Genomic DNA, 25,226 nt, shown 5'->3' with positions numbered 1-25,226 from the left:
AAACTATGGTCTCCAGCTTTGCATTTTGGGTGAAATTTTTGTGTTAATATGCAGCGCTTTCTTTCCTCCAAAAACTTAAAGCAGAACTCTAGGCAGATATGAAACTCAAATATATGCAATAATATATATAATATAATAATAATGTAAATTAATACATCATTACATTTTGTTTAGTGTTATACCTTAATTTGACCTGACATCAGCCTCTTGCTGCCCCAGTACAGCAGGGCTGGAATGTGAGAGGAAGAAACCATACAAAAAAAAAGACAGACAATCAGATCACATGCTGACAAGAAACACGTTGATAGGAAGAGAAAGAAGAGTGACAAAAAGATGAGCTCATCATTGTACTGCTTCTCTTTTGACTGTCCACTCACAGGCTAGCAGGATGACCTGGGCTCAGTGGAAATGGGTTGAATTATGATGGGCACCATACTGTGGATATCTAATGGCAGAAAAAAAGTTCTGCAGGGGAGATCTCCGGATTGAAACTGAGTATTGCAGCAAAAGCTAATTTTATTTGATCTTTTAATGGTCTGTTCATTTTTATCTTGTGATTTTGGCTGGAGTTCTGCTTTAATGATCACAAAGTAACAATCACACAATAACATCATGCCATATATACCAAAAACTGTTGGCTATAAAAAGGGTTTATTTTTTTTTTATGTTTTTAATAGTAACAACAAGCACTGTATATAGAATGTACAGGCACAATAAATACCTACTCGTGAGAGCTTACAATCTTTTTGCACCTGAGGCACTGAGAAATACAGTGATTTGCTCAAGGTTGCGCAGTTTTGGCTCTGGGAATCCACATAAAGTGTGTCCCAGTCTTTCTTCCCGGAGGCCAGCTCAAAGACAAACACATGGAGAAAGAATTGCTGTATTGCTTTTGTGCTCTGTTTTCCCCTTGTTGTCACATGAGAACTCTGCTTGTAGTCCATAAACAAAGACTAGCATTTCCCTGTAATACCATGCTATCAAGCTGAAAAGAAGAAACTTCCTTTTGTTACTCTTGTACAAGCAGAATTTTGACATCCCAACAGAACAATATTAAAATGAGCCCAGTGCCTACCAACAGAGGATGCAGTGCTCTTCTTGTCCTGTTACTGCAGCTGTCCATACTCAGTTTATTGATTTCCTTGCAGCTAGAGACATTATTGAGGCACTCACTGCTTTAGGTTCGAGCTGCATCCACTCTTAGCAGAGATATGGGCTTATTTAATAAGGCAACAAAAAGAGCAACGATGATGTGAAAAGTACTGTAACTCATAGCAATTCAATTCACTTTATTATGTAGAAAGATTCTTGCGGGGTAGTCAGCACTTACACATTGCGGTTTCCTTATTAAAAAAAATTGGAATATGTCTAAATGGTTCTTTCATATCTACGATAACCTGGAGTGTAAAAATACTGCATAATAATTGCAATCACCCTAGGAAGAAAACCAGTTTGAAAAAATAGTTTAATTTCTGCATTGCCACTGGAAAAATAAACCTACTTCCTAGAGAGACTGGAATACTCCACAATCACCTCAACTGATGAAAGTACATTTTAGCAGCTTGTGGTTTTAGGTTCATCTGAGGACTGACATAGAGGACTCTGTTTTTTATCCATAGAAGGAATACCATTGTAACCATTGTAATAGATTTTGTTTTAACTGAGCAATCAACAGTAATATTCAACTGTCTACCCAGCATGCTCAGTAATGTTAAAACTGGAACATCAGAATGAACTGACAGGTAAATGATCTTACATTAGGGCCCAATGGAGTGAGGTAAAGGTTAATCTCAAACATATACTATATTCTCATTTATTTGATTGTTTATTGTGAAAGCAGAACAATAAAAAAATACCTAACTAATATAGTAAAACCTAATGAGGATCCAGAAAACAAAGAACAAAATGAACATATGAAATGATAACACTTGAATGAAGATAAGAAATGATAAAGCCATAACCTAGGAAAGGGAAGAGAGTGTATAAAATGATAAAAGAAGATCAAGAATGGCTACAAGGTAAAAACACACTAGATTCCTGCTTCATTGCACTCGATTGATCAAGACATTCAGCAGATTTATGACAAAGATTCTCTCTAGCTCCACCAAACAAAGCATATCACAAACAATTTATGTCCAAATACAAAATTACTTAATCATATCATGCAAGAAACATAGAACAGCATATTCATTTTAGTCAGTTATAAAATGAAAAAAAAAGAAAAAGAAGAAAACAGAATTGAAAGAGACACACAGGTATTGCTTAGAACAGACTAGGAATCTCTGGTACTATCATGGGTGCTGCACTGCAGCTCAATGACTAAGAGGCAGAACATCATTGGAGATGGAGTGGAGCATCCTCTTCAGTGCCACAGATTGCCAATTCCTGGTGCATATATGTAAGAATCAACCAGATCTAAGGACAGAATGGCACAACATATTTTCATCACAAGAGCGGTTGATTCTTAATCACCCATATTAATACAGAGGATGGATGTGTTATCCCTTTAAAACGCATATATTTGCTTTTCTCTACGGTTACTAAATGTGGAAAGCAGCAAGGTTCATTAGTGCAGAAACAGTTCAATAAATGAGCATACATCCTCCAATGCTGTTAGCATCTTGTTTCACCACAGAACGGGACACTTCCCCTTGTAATAGAACTTCACGTTTAGGAAAAGCCGTGGTGATATGATCTCAAGGTGGCCATGTGCTCTGTTTGGCGGTTGCAAAAGTCAGTTCTGGCTATATTATCTCAAGAGGACCTCTGTTTCTGAGAGGCCACAATGATGAGACTACCTGGCATCGCCACTGGCACAAGAGTCATTATCAGAACAAGTGGTCATGCTAAGCAGAAGTAATCACGACAAGAAACCAATTCCTGCTACTTCTGTGCTGAGCACCTAAGAATATGAGTCCACATAACAGGTCACAGACTCCAGCTTTATGGCATCTCATGTCACCAAAAGTTACTGCTGACTAGATATGGTAAGACCCTTCATTAAAGGCCATAAGAAGAAACTCCAATCCAATCAACAAAATGGACAGAAGGTTGTGTTTTACCCCACAGGATATGGTACAGACTTCTGTTTGTACTAAGAAAGAATAGATTTTTCTGGCCCAGAGACTGTGCCTCCTTCCATTTATTCTTGAAGGGAAAACTGGTGCACTGATGACATGCTGAAGGTTGAAATATCTTCTAAAATGGTGACTCGTTATGCTGGAGTGAAATGTTCCCAGAAATCTATGAATAGGAACATTGTATGGGTACAGGGCAGGCCAAGTTTCTGGCATAGCTTACACAAACGCTTCATGATCAGGAGTGCCATTTATTTTCTGGTACAGTTTGGAGTCTTCATTTTTTTGCTTCCTTTGCCGTTCCAGGCTCCGCTTAAAGAAGATGAGGTAGAGTGGCAGGCAGAACCCAAGCATGCTCATTACCAACAATCCAACATTGACCTGTCATTGCAGAAAGAGAGAGATAAGTGTAAGGAATGCATACACAGTAAGTTAGAACACAACTGTATATTTTTCTTATTTTTTTTTAGGATCACATTAACATAATGCACAGCAATGCAGTACACACACTAACATGGCCAACAGACTCTCACACTCTTAGTACACTGGACATTTTTAACACTGCTGTTAGGGGTGCCTGACAGTCTTTTTTCTGTCTCTAAATGCCCCTGCATTTTAGCCTGTGTGTCCATGCACACATAGGCATTTAAAGGCAGGGGCCTCTAGAGGCAAAAAACCTCCACTGCCAGTGTGTCCAGGACCAGCAGCGCTTTGGCCTCAACAAAGTATATAAAACAGTGGCAGAGACAAACACTTTAATATAAATAAAAAATATAAATGTTGTTCATGCAATCGTGTATCAATAATTTTAGGGTTATTAAGACCTTTTCATGAACATGTTAAAGCCCAATTTACCTCCAATTTTTCTAGCCTAGTCAAAGTGATGGTACTTTCTAAGTTACCATTTCAAAAGCCTTAATTTTTATGCACCATCCCAGACTCCCCTTTCTTGGGAGCATAGTGTGTATAACCACTACTACTGCTGCTGATACTTGTGACTGTGTAGGGGAGGCCGGGCTGCTGGTTGGAGAGTTTAGGGTAGCATTGGAGTGCTACTGCAGAACAAAAAAGAAACCCCGCAAAACTCTTTTTGCACCCTCATTTAACTGTGCTATAAAAGCTGAATGTGCAATTGACAAGCTGTTTAAAAAATCTGATGTTAAGAAACCCATTAAATGCCAGGGCTAGCCTAGTGGGCTAAAATAGTGCTTTAAGCGAATGTGTGATCTGAGATGGGTAATATTGCGTGATATAATAAAAACCCAGTTGATGATGCCTTCATTTGCAGGCCGGCCATATAACAATGGCATTTATTTACTTTTGTCAAAAGTGACAAATAGGTGTCAGAATCATCTAGAGGACTGCTATCCTGAAAGCAAACCTTTACTTCCATTAAAGTATAACTAAAGGCAAGCACGTTTTTTTTTTAGTTTTTGATAAAGTGGAGAGGGATTAGAACACCAGTCAGGTTTTTTTTGCTGTCTGTGCCCGCAATAGAGAGATTCATCTTCCCTATTTGTCCTGGGTACCATTATCATCAAGCGTGAAAGTAAAAGAAAGTCCCAGATTTTGGGTTGTCACCATAAAAGGAATAGAGGGGAAATCTGCCAATGGGAACACTAGTTCTGGTGACAAACAGAGATTCCCACAATTTTAATAGATTTTTGCTAACTTATTGTTTTGGCTATGGAACAGGATGTGATGAAAAATCTCCCTAATGGGACACCGATGGAAAAAAAACAGGGGTTATAACCCTTAGCCAAATCTTAAAGTAGAACTGTGAAACTCTTTTTTTACATTTTGAATTGAGTATTACAAAACTCTAAATGGAATTCTATCCAAAGTAATGAAGTCTTTTATTTATTTTGTGTCATCTACAAAAAGAGGCCTCTTTACTGATGTACCTTTTCATTTAAAACCAGTTAGCTGATCTTCTTTCCATTATATCCAGACAACACTTTTAATATAAAATGAATCATACAATAGTGGAATTCACCAAGCACATTTACACATCTAAAAAATGTATATACTAGAATTATTACTAACTAGTCCTTACCCAGAGTGGATCACCATCCAAAGGACCCACCATAGCTGAAAACAGAGGCTGCTGGAGGAGTGCAAACAGAGCGCTAATCAGAGATTGCAGGCCAGTCAAACTCCCAAAATGCGATGATGGGTATCTAAATAAAAGAAAGTTAAGGTTGTAAAACTTAGTGCATAAAAACTACTTATGTTAAACAAGATGATAGAATTAATGTATACTATTGCCAAATTTCCAAATAATAAAAAATACATATATAATACTATACTAAAGGAGTGTCTAGTTTTTTAAAGTTGTTCAGCTGTAACTTTATGACCACCCACTTAATATTAAGTAGGTTCCCCTTTTGTCACGAAAACAAAGAACCAGCAAACACAAATGCTCCTGCGCTTGGGGATGGACTCGATGCAGGCTACAACCACATTAAAAATGTCCTGGAACATGCACACCTTGCTGCCCTCAAATAGACCGGGGAAATCCAAATATACTGAATGAGGAAAGACAAAACAGAGGGCGCACAGGCCTAGTGCATTACCATAAAAAATGTTTAATAAAAAATAAAGTAGGTGTTGTACTCACAAAGGACAATATAGTCAAGGCACATCATAAAGAACAGCTGGGTCAACACCGTGCTGAGTAACAGTCCGCAATAGGGAGTTTAGACATCCAAAAGGCTGATGCGTTTCGAGGACTTGCCTCTTCCTCAGAGACTGACTGCTACTCAGCGCGGTGTTGACCCAGCTGTTCTTTATGATGTGCCTTGACTATATTGTCCTTTGTGAGTACAACACCTACTTTATTTTTTATTAAACATTTTTTATGGTAATGCACTAGGCCTGTGCGCCCTCTCTTTTGTCACCAAAACAACCCTGATCCATCGAGGCATGTAAGCACTTTTGGCAGTGGACATTGGTCAGCGTAGGCTTGGAATGCACGTCGGCCATCTTTTCGAATCTCAGAGCTGTACATGCTGGTGCTGGCTAACATAGCACCTTTCCATGTGAGTGTACACCTTGTCTGTTTTTTATTCAAACAATATTAATAAATGCTACGCTTAGAATGGCTTAATCTCTGGTTTGAGTGGCTGTTCACATTCTACCAAGAGTATGGAGAGCCGGTTTTGAAGCGTTGGCACACTGGTTGGCTGAAACTACCATTACCATCTTCCCTGATGTTATAACCTGCGGTCTGTTGATGAGTAGGAGAAATATAAGACAAGCAGAGGTTGATTCTCCGTTATATCTTTCCAAAAAAAAACGCTTATGACCACCGCAAATGGGGTAAAATAGGTCTGGTGAGTGAGCAATACACATATATCCTATGGGAACGTGATGAAGACTTAAGGATACATGGTTTTTGGCACCTTATGGAAATGAGACTGTTACCAGTGTTGGCCACTATGTGTATCACATGTGCACATTGTTAGATCTGTGGATCAGTGCTTTGTAAATCCCTCCTATTGGTTCTTGAATATCAAACCCTGCTCCTCTTCCAATATGGCCAGTTCAGTACAGAAACAGTGAACAAAATGAAGCAAGGTAAGTCACAATTTGGAAAAGATCAGCTACAGTGAGCCAACAGAGCCACCACAGTGGTTCCCAGGGTTTTCTATTACTCCGGGCAGCTCAGAACAGCAGTAAAATGTCCAAACATGTTGTGAGGGAGGAGACAGAGGAATATCTGTTCCCGATCTCCTCTGCAATGAAGTGCTGTGCATTATGTGACTTTATGCATTATGTGACTAGAGGTTCAGAGCTGTCATTCCCTTGCTACTGTAATTGGGCCACACATGTGAGGTATCACTATGAATGTCAGAGTGAGTGTAATAATTCATGGTTAACTCTAAACTGATAACCTGCAAAGAGGCTTTTAAAGTGTCGCCTATGGACAATTTTGGGTACTGTAGTTTGCTACTGGGCAGCACAGTGGCTAAATGGTTAGCACTTCCGCCTGGCAGTACTAGGGTCGTCAGTTCAAATACCAACCACGGCACCACCTGCCTGGAGTTTGCATGTTCTCCCTGTGCCTGCGTGGGTTTCCTCCGGGTCCTCCGGTTTCCTTCCACACCAAAAACATGCTGGCAGGTTAACTGGCTCCTGTCTAAATTGGCCCTAGTATGTGTATGTATGAATGTGAGTTAGGGATTAATTTTAGTGTATTCTTTCCTAAAATATATGTTTAACAGGGTTTCCGCTTTAAAAAAATATATACTGTTTGGTGGTTTAAAATGTTACTAAACCCAGGAGCCTGCATTCACTATATCTGGTCTTCCATAGTATGCAGAACATGGAAATTCAATTATTTTAGTAAATATAAACTGCTAAATACCTTTTTTCATCAGCAGTTAGAGCAGTCTTGTGACTTCTATCAGTGTCCGGCTGAACACTGGTTAATCTTGTAGGAGGAGTTTTCATTCTCCTCTGACTGTCCTATGAGGCTGCATGACACCAGATCCTCTGTTTGGGCAGTGCTGACTGGCACTGTGCTGATCACATGCACCCTCCAAAAAAAAAAAAAAAACCCACCTAACAAACTCTGTAGTAATACACACTAAACTGAGCATGTGCAGTGTCTCCTAGGGCTCTATACTATCAGCAGATGAATTGGGAACTGTGGAAGAAGGGGCGCATCAGAGAAGACAGGATCAAACATTCTTTTTACATAATGCAGAGGATTAACCCCTTAGGTTCCACAGTGAGAACAAGCATGCTTTACTGTATATACAGACTGATTTTACTGTTGCGGGTTTAGTAACACTTTAAAGTAATTTTCTAGCAAAAAAGGCAAGATTTTAACGTGTGAAAAAAATTTAAATATTGCTCTGGTAGAAAAGTATTTAAACAATAAAAAAAACAAAGATGAAGTATTACTGCATATACTCACACAGCAGCATATAGCCCACCCACAGCAGAATGGATAAATCCTCTCACTATTGTGTGCAATATAAAGGACAGGATCTGTAAAAAAAATAAACAGAATGTAGACATGCACCACTGCTGTGTCTGAAATTTGTTGTGATGAATGAGCAGCATAATCAGCACACACAAAAGAAGTTCCATAGGGCTTCCCAGCCAAACATACCTGTAAAGGCAGGTTCGAAATAAGACAGGTGACTCCAAAGCCCACTAGCAGCAAGTTAGTGAATGCAAAGGCCCTGGTGGCATTTGTGATTTTCTGAATTTGACGATCCCGCCTTTTCTTTTTCTTTCCATCTCTGTAATTAATGCAAACAAAAACATAAGAAAAAAATAGTGTATATAACTTTTATAAGTATTTTATGTGTACCTGTACCTTACGGTGATAAAAATGCACCTTCTGCAGCAGCACATTTTTTGTTTAATAACACAAGTGTAAAAGGAGACTTGAATTCAGGCATCTAAATGTAGATGTATACCTTTAGTTACAGAGCACCCTGAGCTCATCTACTAAACACATGCTCAGTTCCCCCCACACTTTACTGCCTCTTATATCTCACTATTATTATACAGTATTTATATAGCGCCAAAAAGTTTGCTCAGTGCCGTACATTATAGTGGGAGACAGTACATGAGACAAGACACTATTTACTTAATGTAATAGATATCCATGGCCATTTTTAAGGTGCAGTACATAGTGGGTTACAGCACCTTAAACATTTGCAGATTGAACCTCCTATCTGTTTCGGGGTCTTCCCAGATGTTCTGGAAGATTACTCATGGTATGCACAGGTGCCTCTGGATGTTTACACTCAACTCCTGCTGTCAGTTTTACTATAAGTTTTTATACTAGCGTGTGCAGCCTAAATGTCACTTAGAGGAGCAAACATACGGATTAGCATCCTTCTCATCTTCATCATCGCCATTGTCACATTCCTTGAGCTTCCAATCCATAATGTATCCAATAACAGGGGCTGTCATCAGGCAGAGTAGCTGTAAAACTCCAAAGATGGATGTATATAGACTAACTGTAAAGAAAAAAAAAAAACAAATAATTTTACTATAAGCCTTTTCAAAACAACTGAACATTTATCAGCTAGTTAGTTAAGCAACATGCTTGGTGATGGAAATGCCATCTTTTTAGGATGAAAAAATAAAAGAGTGCATAGTTGACATGTATTTTGTGTGGGTGGAAACATATGCAAGTATACAATCTGAAATGGGGCCTATTTATGAGAAAAGGTTAATAAAAAATAGTAAATGTGACAGGAAACATAATTATGCTTTTAAGCAATAACTATAGATACGCTATAAGTGGATCTAATCAGCCAAATCAAAAAATATTGAATCCCAGCATCATCTAAATCATTTTCAACACAAGAATGGGTACATGTATTTAAATCATTATTAGGTTCAGTAAACCTGTACCTCCTGTTGTATTCTCTGTAATAAAAAATAAATTAAAAATCTGACAGGAAGAGAGATTTTCTCACTGTGGCCACAGCAGGTGTACAGACACAGGAACTCAAGCATAAAGATCTCATCAGCTAAGTTCCCAAGAATATAAGAACATTGTCATATGGTTTAACTCTCCTTATCTCTGCCAAGAACTAAAATACCAGTTTTGGGTAGGCTGATCCTTTAAAAGAAGCTAGTAAAGCAGACTGCAAAATCAGCTAAGGCAATGACATTTTATTGGGTCTGCGGACTGGAAGTCTAAGATTCTTTACATTATCATTTGTATGTTAGTATTAACTTATTTGTTTTAAGTAGCTACTGTCCAGTATATGTATTAGTCATTTAAATATGTGAACACTGATTGTCTGATAGCACAGATCTTGCAGATGGTTCACACTACTTCCCAAGGCTTACCCATGTGCATCTCTGTGACGAAAGCAAGGCAGCATGTGATAGCAAAGAGAACAATACAAGAAAGAGATGAGTTAGCACAGACTTCAGCAACTAACTTTAGCATACATAAAGTGGAAAGCGTGTTACACAAAGGATGACTAAAACAGAGAAATAAAAACTGGATCCAGCTTGAACTAGCAGAACCCACTACTTTACAGACACAGGTCTTGTGCTTGAGGATTATGCCTGTGCTGAATCAGCGGCTAGGGCAGAGAAGGGGAAGTGAAGAAATGTCCAATATCAGCATAATGACATCTGGGAATGAGAGAGTTTTGATTGCACAAAGAGAGCAAAATCCCCATTATGTAGACATGTATCCATTTATTCAAGTATTATCTGTTGCAATTGTGCCCCTAGGTGAACCCTCTCTAGTTACCTGCTGTGCAAGATCACAACATATACACCCACATACTGTAGGTCCTCTTACTTCAAGCTTGACATGACTGTTAAGTCTTTTTTTTTTAAATGTACAGGGGTTGGACAAAAATATGGAAACGCTACATGATTTGCAGGTTTGAAAATGAGATGTTTCACGTTGAAAGTGGAAGTGGTGTAACATTCTTTTGCTTCCACTGTGTGATGAGACACCTAACCAACAGATGGGAAGTCTCACTTACCATTCAGTGCGTGCGCTGCTAGTTATATGAGGTCATGAGGTTTACTCAGCTTCAAAGAGGGTAAATTGTTGGTGCCACTTAGCTGGTGCCTCTGTGACTGAAGTTGACAATTTATTTGCCTGTTGCAAGGTACAGTATCAAAGGTTATACAGTTTCCATGAAAATGTCATCTGATAAACATAAGCGTGGTCGACATGGTCAACTGACCGAAAGAGACATTGCACAGGATTGTGATCCAGAATAAAAAAGTAACTGCTGAAAAAGTGACTGCAGAGCTCAATTTCAGTCTTCCAAAGCCGTGTCCACAAAAACTGTGTGGAGGGAACTCCATAAGCAAAACATTCACAGGCGAGCTGCAATAACCAAACCACTAGTGACCAATATTAAAGGTCAACAGAGGAGAGAGTGGGGCAACACCAATATCGTGGACGGTCAATTAACGGAAGACTGTAATATGGTCCGATGAATCAAGCTTCACACTGCTTGCAACCATCGGACATGTTTACATGTGACAAACATCGTCCCAAGCTTACCACCAGGACTGTGTTGTGCCAACGGTAAAGCATGGTAGTTGCAGAATCATGGTTTGGGCAGACATATCTTGGCATTGTGCAGGACCCATCATCACCTTGAAAAGTAGAGTCACCGCCAGCAAATTTTAGCCGACCATGTGCACACCATGATGCAGACATTGTTTCCCAAAGACAGTGCCATATACCATGATGAAGTCTCGCACCTTGCCTGGGCGCCGCAGTCACCGGACCTGAATATCATTAGAGCCGCTATGGTCAGTTTTGGAGAACAATGTTCGGGCTCGTTTTCTGCCTCCGCCATCTCTGCGATAACTGGAATGCTTTTTGCATGAAGAATGGTGTCAGATTCCATTATTCACCATCCAAGACTTATATTTGTCAATTTCCAGGAGAATTCAGGCTGCCTTGGATGCCAAAAGCAGCCCAACACCATATTAGGTAACGATGTTGTTCTTTTACCTGCTGTTTTCCATAATTTTGTTCAACCTCCTGTATTTAGTTCATTTATGTGATCAGGTAAGAATCAAATAGAGCTTACGTAGTATTACAAAGACTTGAGGGAGCAAGAGCCATAAGGCTCCCTGGATTACTGTAGAGTATTGCATTGCCTTTCTAAAATATATTTTAAACACTCCAAATAGAAGTGTTGATTAAATAAAAACATAAACTTCTGGCAAGAGCTGCCTTTGTAGAAAAGCACAAGAAAGGGATTTCAAAACAAGGAATTGTGCAATCCAAGCATAGTAAGTCAATAACAAAGAACAAAGGACCTTTTTTCATACTAAAGATCATTTACCTGTTAATAATCTCCAGGTTTTGCCCCAAAGCTAAAAGTGTATTTTATATACATTAGCCATTCATTTCTATAATGTTATTTATTATCCTCTCCTGAATTACCCATAGCAACCTCACCTGAAGACAGACCTTTCAGGTCTTTTAAACTATTAAAAGAATCTGCTACTTTGTATACCGGCACTTTGCTACAGCAAGCCACTGTGAACGTTGATAACAATTTACAACATTGTCTTCAGCAGCACTGAAGTAGGACATCCCTGAGGAAGGAAGAGCCTATCCCCAGAAATGTGCTGGCTAGATCAATAAAAGATTAAAAGACTCAAAATGTTTTTTCCGTTTCTAACAAAAAGGCAGCCAGGTTTAGTGCCAAGCTTCTCTGGGTTGTGCACTCCAACCCGATTTCTCCCCCTAACAACCATCAGGTGATCTCAGGGAATGAGGCTTGATCTAAGACACTGCCACCTGTGCAGCTTCATACACATGGGCATGCTTGCCTTCACCTGGCACCACTTCAGAGGTTACATGATGGGACTATTCAGCACTGAACATAGGCCTTGCCTTGGCTTACACAGATGGGGGGGGGGCATTAGTTAATGTGTATCTAAATCCCAAAACAAAATGTAAAATAACGCAGTTTTCCAGTAATTAAATAAGGGGGCTGCATTAGCTTTCTTTTTTAGGCTTTTTCCCTTTTATACCTGGTAATCCTACCTACACAATGACAATGCTTACTCACTGGACTATATCAATGGAGAAGCATTTCCACCTGGAGGTTAGTGTTAGAACAACTGAATACCTTTACCTCCCCTCAACTCTACAACAGGTGTTCTGCAGTCCACAGAGAGAACTACAGGATTTCTGGCAGGATCAACAGAAAAAATTTAAAAAAATTCAATTGTTAAACACACCAAAAAGTCAACTAATAAGAAAAGTTCACTGTTAGGGCTTACATATACTTGAATATATCCACTACATTGGTGAGAAAGTCATATAGGTGCAATGCTTTAAATGGGCTTTCAAGAAATTAAAGTGCATTAAAACTTAGATGTTGCATTTAAGTGATGCATGATGTTTTTTTAAACCAAGAGGCCCTGTTTTATCAATACAATTATCCATCATTAACCCCTTTCAATACTGATTACATTTCCTGGATGCAGTGATGTGTTTATATAATACAATCTTACTATAATGGACAGCAATGGCCCTTCCTTATAGAAGTAAATCTCACTACCAGTATGTCATATTCTCAGCAGGCAAGCATGCGTGTTTATGTACTTGCTGGCTCCCGGCTTATCGCAGTAAAAACAACAGCAATCATCCATAAAAAGCCATTTTGGATGATCAATCCTGCCCTCTATGTATGGTTGGCCAGGCATATCTGCTGATGTCACAGAAAGCACATTCACATGCAACAGTTTTTCAATCTGTCTTTAAGCAGCCAGATTAGGTGATAATTATTTACTGCTTATTGGTCACCTAAGATGCATTAGTCAATATGTATATAAACAATCATCTGTTTAAGTACCATACTGTAATAAACATTCAGTGGTGACTTTTCTCTGGTAACCCGAGTATCTGCTATTCTAGATGTCTGTTTTCCTCTCTGGATTCATGTGTTGCTTCCCGGGTATGTTTTTTTGCCTGCCTGGAAGCCTGTCTCATAACATGACTTTCAACTCATTGCTTCATCGTTCTTGATAGAGCAGGTTCAAACTGGATTGCCTTCATTGAACTTGTGCCACAAACAATTTTGCAGCTCGGGATGAGTGAGGTAAACAGCACATGAATCTGTCAGTTCCTAAAAATAGTTTCCACATTGGGGGGCGCTGTATATTTAGACATAAATTGAGGACTGGGTTTGCTCTGTCCTGCAAGCCATTGTACTATGAGAAAAGGGAAGATTGCATACAGTACATGAAGGATAGACTGCTAATGAAAAGCTTGCCTCACCTTTACCGGCTGTACAAAATGTAATTGAATCTGTCATTAATATTCCTTCCTGTTCCAAACTGCTGGAGCTGTCATTTCTATCTAATTATTATGCTGTACAATCTGAGTTGAATAAAAGGCTAAGATCAGGACACAGAGCTGCATTCTGCAGATGCTTTTTTGATGAAACATGTAATTGACTCTTGCACAATAAGACAAAGCACAGCAAAACAGCCAGAACAACCTGATCGGATGAGGTGTTCTTCATCTTTAGGTGTGTTTTGTCTATAGTAACTGAAGGGCACCTTGTCATAGAATACTTTTGTCAAAACAAGTCAGCTGATATGGGAGGAAAGGCCTAGGTACATAGAACATAACATGACCAAATATTAAAAAACCACTATATGGTAACTGTGCTGTAACAGTAAAGATTCAAGATGTTTACAGTGAAATGATGTACCATTTTACTATTAAACATAAAAGGGCAAGTTCCCCTTTTGTAACATGTTACTTTGCAGCAGCCAACATCTTCCTTCTCACCTTCCCCCGTGACAGCGGATAGGGGATCCTCTCTGAGCACCCACTGTCACATTTTAAAAACAGCACAGCTGCGTGGGGCTCCACCCACACAGTTACGTCATTCACAGGGATTGGTGAATTAATGACCTCCAAATCCTGTTTGCTACCAGGGCAGACAGCTTGTAGTTGCTAATGAACTACAAGAGTGCTGATGAGCACCCTCATAGTTCATTGACAATCCTTGCAAGTTAGTAACTGTCTGCTTGTACAGACGTACAGGCAAAGGGCTGTCTGGAGTGCCTGTAGGACCTGACATTGCACCCCTGGATACACAGATCATGGGTGCCATGCTTTGCAGTGTAAAGAAAAAAATTGATGTGTTTATTTATTTTTTTTTTTTAAAGGTGAGCCTTTAATGGGGAAACTAGCAAAGGTTCCTGCGTCAAATAGCATGTGCCACATTAACAAAGCAGTATTACCATTTCTATCTATCTGTCCCCTGCCAGCATACTGTAGAGTGGGATCTTTGCTTTCTGTGGGGGAAGCAGTAATCTCTTTGCAGAGGTCCGACACAGGCCCTGCTCAGTTACATCCAGAACCCTGCAATTGGAGGGGAGCATGTAAAGACATATTGGACCTTTGCACAGATTACTGCTTCCCCAAGGAAAGCAAGGATCAGCTGCTGGCAGAGGAAAGGCTTTTCTACTCAAGCTGTGTCTGAACTGTAGGGCATTAAACACCTTTTTTGATGTACCCAGGAGATGTTTAGCTGATTTATACTGAAGTTTCATTTGGGCTTTATGTGACAGAGATGCTTTAAGCCAGCAGCATCTATCCTGAACTAAAATCTACATTCTGGGTGAAGTTCCCAGGTGAATTAACACCACTATTATGCCTTTATTCATGCAAAAGTCTTTGTAGTTGGCTAATATAAAGGCACTCACCAGTCTCCATGTCTCCGTTCACCAGGAATTTCAGAATGTTGTTCATGGCTCCCATATAAAAAATGAGACGGAGCTGGGTAACACACATGGTGATAAGGCTAAGTAGCAAGATCGGACTGAACACGCTTTTCATAAAAGATGGAGTTGCTAAAAGAATATGAGAAATACAATATGAAAATGCACCAACAACACTTTTATGCTTATTCATTAAACAATTCAAAGAGCAATAGCAACATCCTAAGTGTAGCAACCCATAATAACATACCAGCTTTCAGGTGACTTTATTTAGATCAGTCACAGATCAGCTCTGAAAGGATGGCACTGTATTATTGTTCCTTGCTTTAGAGAATAAATAATCCCAGTAGTGTTGTAAAACATACTTTTGCTCTAGTTACACAGAGAATATATACAATATTCTATATGACTCTATAAAGGAAGATGCTTCAACTTGCTGCTTACATTTTAGCAGTAATGTAGCTTTATATAATACTTAAGGAAACAACCCAGCAGGTTCCTAAAAGGTCTTTAATAACTTGTAGAGCATTACTTAAATTCCAAACTTTCTGCTTAATCTTGAAGAAATGTTTTAACACGTATGTGAAGTCCAGAGGCTGCAAAATAAGAAAACGCACTAAACCAACCAGAGATGTGCTACTTATTGCACACACCAGATAAGCCAAGCAAGGCTCAAATTATTTCTATGTTTAATAAAGGTTCCCAATTAATTTACCTCTCATGACCTGAGCATAAATGCGTAGAGCAGGAAATTGTTGATTGAATCTTAGCAGGAAGGAAAACTTAAATCATCCACAGATAATAACACTGGCACTGAGACAGAGCACATACTATTCACCATATTGTTTACATATTGTTTACTCTGTCCTAAGCAGTAAATGTTTAATGCAGACTGACATTTCCTTGGAAAATCCATAATGTGCTAAATATTGTAGCTACAGTACATTTCCCATGACACTCAATCTGATCTGTACACCTTGGTTGTATTTTGTTAAACGTTGAGGTGAGCACACAGGAAGGAAGGTGACTAGAGCAGTGGTCTCCAAACTGTGGCCCCTGGGTCAGATGTGGCCCTTTGCTTGCCATTATCCATGCCTTGGGGTACTGTTCCTACCACTAATACCAGCCACTATTCCTTCCAATGACACCAACAAAAGAGGCACTATTTCTTCCACGGACACCAACAATGGGCACTATTCCTCCCACTGACACCAACGATGACCATTATTCCTCCCACTGACACCAACGATGGGCACTATTCCTCCCACTGACATCAGTCTTCCTACTGACCACCAAGTCTGAGACACTGTCTACTCCCACTGACAGCATGGCATTTCCACTCTCACTGCTCACAGTCTGGCCCTCCTAAAGTCTGAGGGACAGTAAACTTGCCCTTTGTTTAGAAAGTTTGGAGACCCTTTGACTAGAGGAAAGGCTATGATATAATTAAAGAGGCAGATCGTATTTTAATCACTTGAAGGCCAGGCCTTTTCTGACATTTTGTTTAGTAAAAAAGTGAAAATCAGTATTTTTGGCTGGAAAAAGACTTTGAATCCCTCGAACATTAGAGGCCCTGCAGAATAAAATGGTGGTCGTTGCAATTTTTTTGTGTCACACAGTATTTGCACAGCTGTTTTTCAAACGCAATTTTTTGGGGAAAAAATATACTTTAATGAATGTTAATGCAAGAAAAGCACAATATTTAACCCATTTTTTTTGGGAAACTATAAAAGATGAACACTTGTGGATCGGAGGCAATACTTAAAAATCTCCATAGGCGACGCTTTGAAATTTTTTACAGCTTACCAGTCTAGAGTTACAAAGAAGGTCTAATGCTAGAATTATTGCTCTCGCTATAACGTTCATGGCGATGTCATGGCGTGTGGTGCAAACACCGTTTACATATGTGTGCGTGACCTTCATATGTGTTCACCTCTGAGCTCAAGCAAGGGGGGACAGGGGCGGTTTAAATTTTTATTTTATTTAAAATTTAAAAAAATAAATAAATTTTACCCTGACCCTTTAATTTCTTTTTTTTTAATCACTTTTATTCCTATCACAAGAAATGTAAACAATAAAACAGTGATCGCACGGGAAAGCTCAGAGAGGGACCGGCAGGAGGTGGAAGGGGGGTTGACGACCCCTTCTGCTACCTGTAAAAGCCTGTAGAGCTTCGCTGGCAGAAAAAAAAGATACTGGGGTTATTATTATTATTGCAGGTACTTATACAGCCGTCCATTTACGCATCGCTTTACACACACACACACACATATATATATATATATATATATATATATATAGTACATTCACATCAGTCCCTGACCCTCAAAGGGACATACAATCTAAGGTCCCTAACTCACATTCATACATTACACATACTAGGGCCAATTTAGACAGGAGCCAATGAACCTACCAGCATGTCTTTGGAGTGTGGGAGGAAACCGGAGTACCCGGAGGAAACCCACGCAGGTACAGGGAGAACATGCAAACTCCAGGCAGGTGGTGCCGTGGCTGGGATTCGAACCAACGACCTTAGTACTGCCAGGTGGAAGTGCTAACCATTTAGCCACTGTGCTGCCCGGTATTGCTGACAGCTGTTGCCATAAGCCTGTTTTAACCAGTTGAAGTACATGTATGTGATTTGGTGGCAAGTGGTTAAAATGACAAGTAAGAATTGGTTATTGTGTCATCTGTGTCCCATTTGGGAGATTTACCTTGACTTCCTGTTTTGTAGTACAGAAGTGAGAAGAGATCTTTGAGACAGGAAAATTCTCACTTAAGACAGTTGTCACCAGAACATGTGTATCCAATATAAGATTTCAACTATATTCTGTTCAGATGACACCTCAAAATTTTGGATTTTTTCTCACTCAGTCCTGGTGACACTGGTCACCAGGACAAAATCGAGAGGGTGAATTTCCCCTAGTGGGGACACAGACAGCAATAAAGCATGACTGGGGTTCTAACCCACCTCTTGTCAAGTACAAAAGAAGTTTGTGTTTAGATACACTTTGATAAAACTCAAACTGCAAAAAAAGCTAACATGCAAATATTAATATTACTCCTATTCTTAGTTCTCACGTGGTAAGGATGGGTAGCTAAGAAATAAAGATCTAATTTCTTTACCTGACAGCTGGAAACAGAACGCCGTGAAAACCACAATTTATTTAGGGATCATATTAGATTTAAATGTTGCTTAGGAGAATTCTGTTATACATTTACAAACTGCTCCAGTGTTGGACAGCTGATTCCTTTTCAGCACAACCTTCTAATACTAGACTGGGGACATACCTGCATTGTCTGCTTGGCATTTCACCTCCAGATCCACGGTGGACAGACACAACTTATTCCCCTCCTGCAGCACTGACAGCTCTTTGGGGTTTTTCATGGAGCCTCCAACACTTAGCCGTCTCCCCACAGTGGTAACTTGCTTATAGAATTGTTTTCCTGTGATCTTGTGGTCAAATCCCAGCCAGCTGAACTTTATCTTCACACTGCAAACAATGGTGGTAATATCAGCATGCTATAAAATGTTACTATAATAGCAGTATACTGTTATAAATATAATGCTCTTACGTATAATCCATGTCTTCTGGTCCAGGAAAAGGCTCCAGAGGCCAGTTAAAGAAGCAGTTGAAGAAGACCAGCCCAGCACATGCAGCCCAGACAATAAGAATTGTGATAAAACTGATACCAAGATCATAAATAACCTGCAAATTAAGTAGATTAAAAACATTATTTTTAAACATAACAGGTACACCAGAGGCCAGGCTTGACTCGCCAAATATTTTACATATTTAAAATTTAAGAGCCTGAAAGTAAAAAGCTTGATCTTTATATCAGCAAACTTTATGAGGTTTTTTTCCCACCAAGGGCAGAAATCATTAAACCCAGCCATAGATGATGCCATTTTCTTTCCTGCAACCTGTAAATCGCTTGATTTCCCCATGAACACAGTCATTGTTGATGGAGAATCTCTCCCACGGAGCTATTGTGCTCTCCCAGTAGGGGGCGCGAGCGGAGTAGTCCCTGTCGGAGAAGACAGTGATTATTGCTAGCTAATTGGCTGGCTATACAACAATCGAATTGGGTATAGTCAGCCTGCCCACAGATGGTTCGAATCTCGGCTGGTCCCTGCTGAATCGGTTGAAATTATGTCTATGGCCTGTTTAACAATAATGTACAGATCTTTTACACAAAACCAAGAGAATACCAACACTGATCAAAACTATAGTTCAGCCTGTCACTTGAAAAGAGGGTCTGGTCATCCAAGTAGAGTAAAACAGATTGCAGATATGGGCCACATGGGATTTAAGCCCAAGAACCCTCAGAGCCACAAGTCACCAGTGCTAACTGCAGCACCCAAAATAAAAAATAACTGTCTTGCCAATTATTTTTTGCAAGGTTACAATGACCCAGACTAGACAGCTGGGAAACATATTTTATGGTTTTGTGCTTGTAGTTTTAAAAAAAACTCTTCACTGAAGGGCCTCACTGACTTCCTGTTTTTACTATGCTGAGCAAGAGATTTGCTGTACACTGAAATTACACCATGATTGAGTGTACATATTTTGCAACATAGATCAACTTGGGAATGGAATTTTTATTGATCCATCCACATTAATGACTCTTCTAAAAATATAAATGTCTGCTATGCCAAGCTACTGTGTACAATGGAGAGGAAGCAAGCACTCATCTCTCACAATCTGACCTCATATGGGGTAGCTAGAGAGACAGATATTCAAAGCAAACACAATTTGTCTTTTGTTTTCTAGAACAATAATTAAAAAAAAACTGAAGTGTTAGAGAACAGATCACCAGTAGCCCCCTTAGGCCCTGGCAACAAGGATGATTTTGTTGTAACAACACAAAGGAACAAAACATGGTGGCAGTAACCTGTATGTCAAGTGTATTTCAACTTTTAGTTTTTGAGCACTAAGGGAGTAGCACCCCACCAGAGAAAACCATGCAATGGGGATGCTTTCTCTGGTGACATTTGTCTAAGAGAGGATTTACCTTACTCTGGAGAGATTTTCTCTCACTTCATTTGGTTTCTAGAGGTCAGGAAGTGAAAATTCTCCCTCGTGGTGGGGAAGCCCTGCAAAAGGGCAAATGCTTATTTATGTCTATGGTACCAGAAAAAGAACTTGTATGTTCATAATCCCCACTCTCCTGGCAGCTGGCACTTTCCTCTCCTCATCTACATACCTGCTTGTAGACGGTCCTTCGCCATTCTCACATTTAATGCAGAGCTATGGGTGCTGCATTGTACTTGATGACATCAGAGGGCTTGTGACTGCTGGTGAGTAGGGAATAAGAGGCTGCAGAGATAGATCTAGCAGCATGGAAGAAGCCAGCTGGAGTGGATGATTAGGTAAGCAAAATGACTTTTTCTGGTACCCTAGACATAAACTAGTGGTATGCGGGACAGCCTGCAAGAGAAGATTTTTATTTTCAACTTGAAAGCAAATCTCTTCAGTTGAACACAGATGGCAAAAACTTCTGCTGATGGTTTTAAATAATCCATACTCTATCCAAAAAAAAAAAAAAACTCACTTTAACATTGGAGCAATAATAATTTGACCATTTATACCTTGTGTTTATATCCTAATTGAACTTTCAGTTTATTTCAACTAAAAACATTTTAGGTGCATCAAATAAATAGGTCTGCAAAGTGTTCTAGTTTGTTTACTTTGGAAAATAGCCACAACCTGTATAGAAAAGCCTGTCCCCTGCTAGAATGCTGCAGAGGACTCTTGCTTTTTGTTTGAAAGCAGTTGCCTCTCTGCAGTGGTTCCAACATGTCCCTCTTGAATCAGAGCTAGAGCTCTCCAATCAGTGGGAAGCATGGCCTTTGCTGATTGCTGAGCTATAGGGGTTTGCTCATCAGGGGGTGTGTTGGAGCTCTATGCTTCGAGGAACAAGGCAAGGGTCCTATGCTGCAACACCAGATTTTTGCTTAGACTGCGGCTGTTTTGCAAAAAAACAAACTGTAATGGCTCATTAGCACAGGTACAGAGGGCCATACACCATTAAAAACAAAGGTATCTCTGCGCCCGAGAATGACAGATGTTTGCTTACAGCCTCCTGTACAAAACAATGATAGGCTGCGGCTGAGTAGCATATACAAGCATTTTCTTGCTATAGAGATGGCTGAGTAGCCCTGGCCGCAGACTGTCTACATCGAGGGGCACACATCTGTATGCAAGTAAATGCTCCGATATGCAATCACCAGAGTACATCTGCATCCTGTCATTAATTTGTACAGCTCTCTGTGCCTATGAGAATGAACCTTAAGACCTCTCAGTTCCCCATCAGGCTCCACCCAATTAGTTTCTCAAGTAATTTCCCAAATACCATTATTGCCATATTTAGGTAATGATATCACCAGTTTCTGTGACTCCTTTGTTTGCATTTAGTGGAGATCTTGATTACTGACAGTTTACTAAACTGAAAACTAGCAGTAATTCTTTAAGAATCTTAATGTGGTGGTACTAACAACTACAGGAATTTGTCACCCATGACAATAACGTTACCAAAACTGGCACAAATGCTTGCCTATATTAGGTGCAGGTAGCTGTAAAGGGAACTACCGACAGAAGAATATTGTTAAGGCTTTATTGAAATCAACAGATAATCCTCTAATGGAAGGAAGCATACCCACCTTGATGAAGGGGAAGGTGACAGCAGAGGAAGCATAGGATCCAATCATTAATGCAATAAACGTTGAGCGCAGATCACCAAACATGTTCGGCAGCTATAATAATAATAAAAAAAAAAGGCAATATTAAAGTTTTCTCTGGACAGGCTACTTTTTATCATATTAACAAGTGACAATGGCTGCACATAGCTGTGATATAACATTATCAGAATTTCATCTACACATAGCTCAAGGTTTGTGCCTTAAAGGAAATTAAAAGATGTTATCAGCTTTTATTTGACAGAAGAGTGATTATGCAGTACAGTCAGTATGACAGTAGTTTATTGTGTGGGCATTGTTCGCTAGTCAGCAGCACAGATCCCACTAAGTTATTGTGTCATACTCTACTGGCATTTCCATTCAAAGCAGCAAGACTATTATGAGGATTTTTAAACAGTTTCTATTTCTAACACAAAATTTAAACAATCCATGGATGAAACATGTTATCAATTATTTCAGGAATAAAAATCATAAAGGAATCTCTAGGAAAGCAATACAATTTTGCCAGAGAAAGCTATATCTTTTTCAAGTCCTTTTATAGGTGGTATTTGTGTTACTATCATTAGCACCACCAGTATATGACACATCCATAACTTGAAATATCTAAACACTTGTGACGCAATGCCAGGACCGAGCATCAATTGCAACAATAGGTCAACATTTGGGTTCACTTCTAAGCAGTGTAAAGCATTTGTGAATATCACGTACTTCATATCTAGGCCTGGATTGGCCACAGGGCACACTGCGCATTTGCCAGGGCCGCTGTGCCCAACCCCTGGGCTGGTACCGGTCTGTGGCCTGTTGATGACTGGGCCACACAGTGGAAGGTAAGTGGTGATCGCAGTCCAGACAGGGCTAAAACCGACCACGGTTCCCCCTCACCTCCCGCTATGCGGCCGTGCCTGTGTTTCCTCTCCTGTTCCACTGCAAGAGGAGGAGATCTGCATTGACCCCCCCACTGATCCAGCCATGATCTCCCAGAGCAGTGCACAGATCAAACACAGAATTGAGGAGGGAGTGGGACCCAAACTGACATTTAGGGAGGAGTGTTCAGGGACCACACCATGACCAGTAGTTGGCTGCGGAGCGACTACACGTGACCGGTGGAGAGCCAGAAGAGATAGAGGTACAGAGAGAGCCCCAGTGGCCCTGAGAGTGTCTGTGTGAGAGACAGATCTATTATGGAGAGAAACAGAGATCCAAGAGAGAGGGAGAGATAGGAGAGAGAGATAGGACGGCAAGATCGGAGAAGAGAGAGAAAGAGAAGGAGAGAGAGAGAGAGAGAGAGAGAGAGAGAGAGAGAAAGAGAAGGAGAAGGAGAGAGAGCGAGAGAAAGAGAAAGAAGGAGAGAGAGAGAAATAGAAGGATAGATATCTGAAATATAGAGAGGAATCCCATATATAAAAAGAGAGAATGAACTACTTCAATATATCTGATGTACAAAGTACTCAAGAGAAGGGGGTGCTATGCGGCCATGTTTGTGTCTCCTCTCCAGGGTATCTCGCCCTGATGACGATGCCATCCTATCAGCAGAGCAGGGGGTGGGAGTAGCTGGAGATCTGCACAGAGAGCTGGAGTCTTTTCATATTCACAAGCGGGTAATCACCTGCTTGTTAATATGATCCAGATATGCAGCTCCTTCCACCCCCTGCTCTGCTGATAGGATGACATCGTCAGAGGGGCAGGGGACCCTGGAGAGGAGACACAGGCTGAATCCTGCCTCTGCCCTGCCGAAGGTAGGACTGTGCAGGGGAGGCAGAGAGAAAAGAGGGGGGCATGACTGCAAGGGGCACTGTGATGGGGGGCTGTGACTGCTATTCTTTGGGACAGATCTGCAAGTCTATAAACTGCCATACACAGAACAAATTTTGTCTGATTCCTGATGAACCACCAAAATTCACTTCATGGATGGCCCTGTCAAAACGTTCCTTGAAATTTCCAATTGAAAAATTGAAGGAGCTGGGAGGAATATTATCAGCTGTGCAGCAGCTGCATCCAATCAATAGCCACAGTGGAAGAAGTGTTCATCCACACTGTATAGCGATGCTATAGCATGCAGGCTGAACATAAAAAAAAATAATCTACAGGTGTATAGATAGATCAAAATGTGGCCAGTTCAGCAGGGACTTGCCAAATTTTGATCCTTCTCTGGCCAGTCTTGTTTGAGAGCAACTGATCTGCTTGCTGAATAACTGCTCCAGAATGGGATTGCTGGAAAACTTTAGTATGATCAGTGCTGCAGCCTCTGCTGCCAGAATACAATGACACTGCAGGGAGCTTTCCTGAATTCACCTCAAATGTGTGGATGGGGGAATCAGTTCAGTTTTTTCATTCAGCCACCTGGCTGAAAAAAAAATAAAAAAATAAAAACTGAGCCACGTATGATCAGCTTTAGTATCACCAAAAATTGTGCGCAAAATGGAACTTTGTATTATCTACTAACACTGAGGTAGTGAGGAAAAAAATCTTTCTTAATGTCCATAAATATAAATTTTTGTTGATAAAAATTATAATTAACTAACTATGACATTGCTGCAATTAAAAGCCATGTAAAAGTTGGTATTCAGTTATTTCCTGTACAGGTTTTTCTTAAATGCAATTATATTATGCCTGCATCTGCACATGAGGCGGACTGCTGCGATCTGCTTGTTCAGTAGGGGATCTGTCTGCTGATATCTGCTGAGCGGGGGGATGGCAGGTCCGTGTCCGGCCGCACGTATGCAGAATGGACACGGACACAGACCACTCTCCTCCATTGGCAGTTGGATATAAATGGACCACTTGTCTGTTTACACTCATCTGCCATCCAATCTGATCCACTGGACGGAAGAGGAACTTCCCCATCCGCCTGTTTTTGGCAGATTGAATTGGATGTAGGTGAGTGTAAATGGACACCTCTGTTTATAACCATTTCTCCATAGAGGAGAATAGAGGTTTTTAATCGGGTCTGCCTGAAAAACGGACAGGTGGACCTGATCAGAACGTCCGTGTGAAAGGGGTCTTAAAGCCACAAAATAGCAAAGCAGATAAGGATGTGTCCATTATAACACAGACACCTGATTCTTAAATGATGCTGTTACTTTGTACTTATGTGCCACATACGATCAAGTAATGCTAGTCAAGCTCTGAAGGTATCCAAGAGGAAAAAAGGTATTTTCAGAAGTTGGAAGTGATTGCATATCTAGGTATACACGTCATGAACATGCACAATGTTTACTCTGTCTGGATAG

At 40.2% G+C, this 25,226-nt stretch overlaps 1 protein-coding gene across 1 annotated transcript in view; it reads right to left on the bottom strand.

Moving 5' to 3' along the window:
• Positions 1-632: 632 nt before the first annotated feature.
• SLC43A2 (solute carrier family 43 member 2) overlaps positions 633-25,226 on the bottom strand; it is an 89,026-nt gene continuing 64,432 nt past the window's right edge. Inside the window, exons 6-14 of the mRNA XM_089657889.1 lie at positions 21,961-22,053; positions 18,873-19,006; positions 18,588-18,790; positions 15,282-15,428; positions 8,926-9,061; positions 8,200-8,332; positions 8,002-8,075; positions 5,134-5,257; positions 633-3,458 (exon numbers count right to left, since the gene is read on the bottom strand). Of these exons, the coding sequence (XP_089514015.1) occupies positions 3,297-3,458; positions 5,134-5,257; positions 8,002-8,075; positions 8,200-8,332; positions 8,926-9,061; positions 15,282-15,428; positions 18,588-18,790; positions 18,873-19,006; positions 21,961-22,053 (1,206 nt within the window). The 3' untranslated portion in view covers positions 633-3,296. The remainder of the gene's footprint in view (positions 3,459-5,133; positions 5,258-8,001; positions 8,076-8,199; positions 8,333-8,925; positions 9,062-15,281; positions 15,429-18,587; positions 18,791-18,872; positions 19,007-21,960; positions 22,054-25,226) is intronic.

The sequence above is a fragment of the Staurois parvus genome, unplaced genomic scaffold, assembly GCF_062004578.1.
Source record: "Staurois parvus isolate SC_StPar_1 unplaced genomic scaffold, SC_StPar_1.0 ptg000029l, whole genome shotgun sequence".
NCBI classification, from domain to species: Eukaryota; Metazoa; Chordata; class Amphibia; order Anura; family Ranidae; genus Staurois; species Staurois parvus.
Note: the sequence above shows the minus strand (reverse complement) of the source record. Positions and strands in the feature narration are given on the sequence as shown.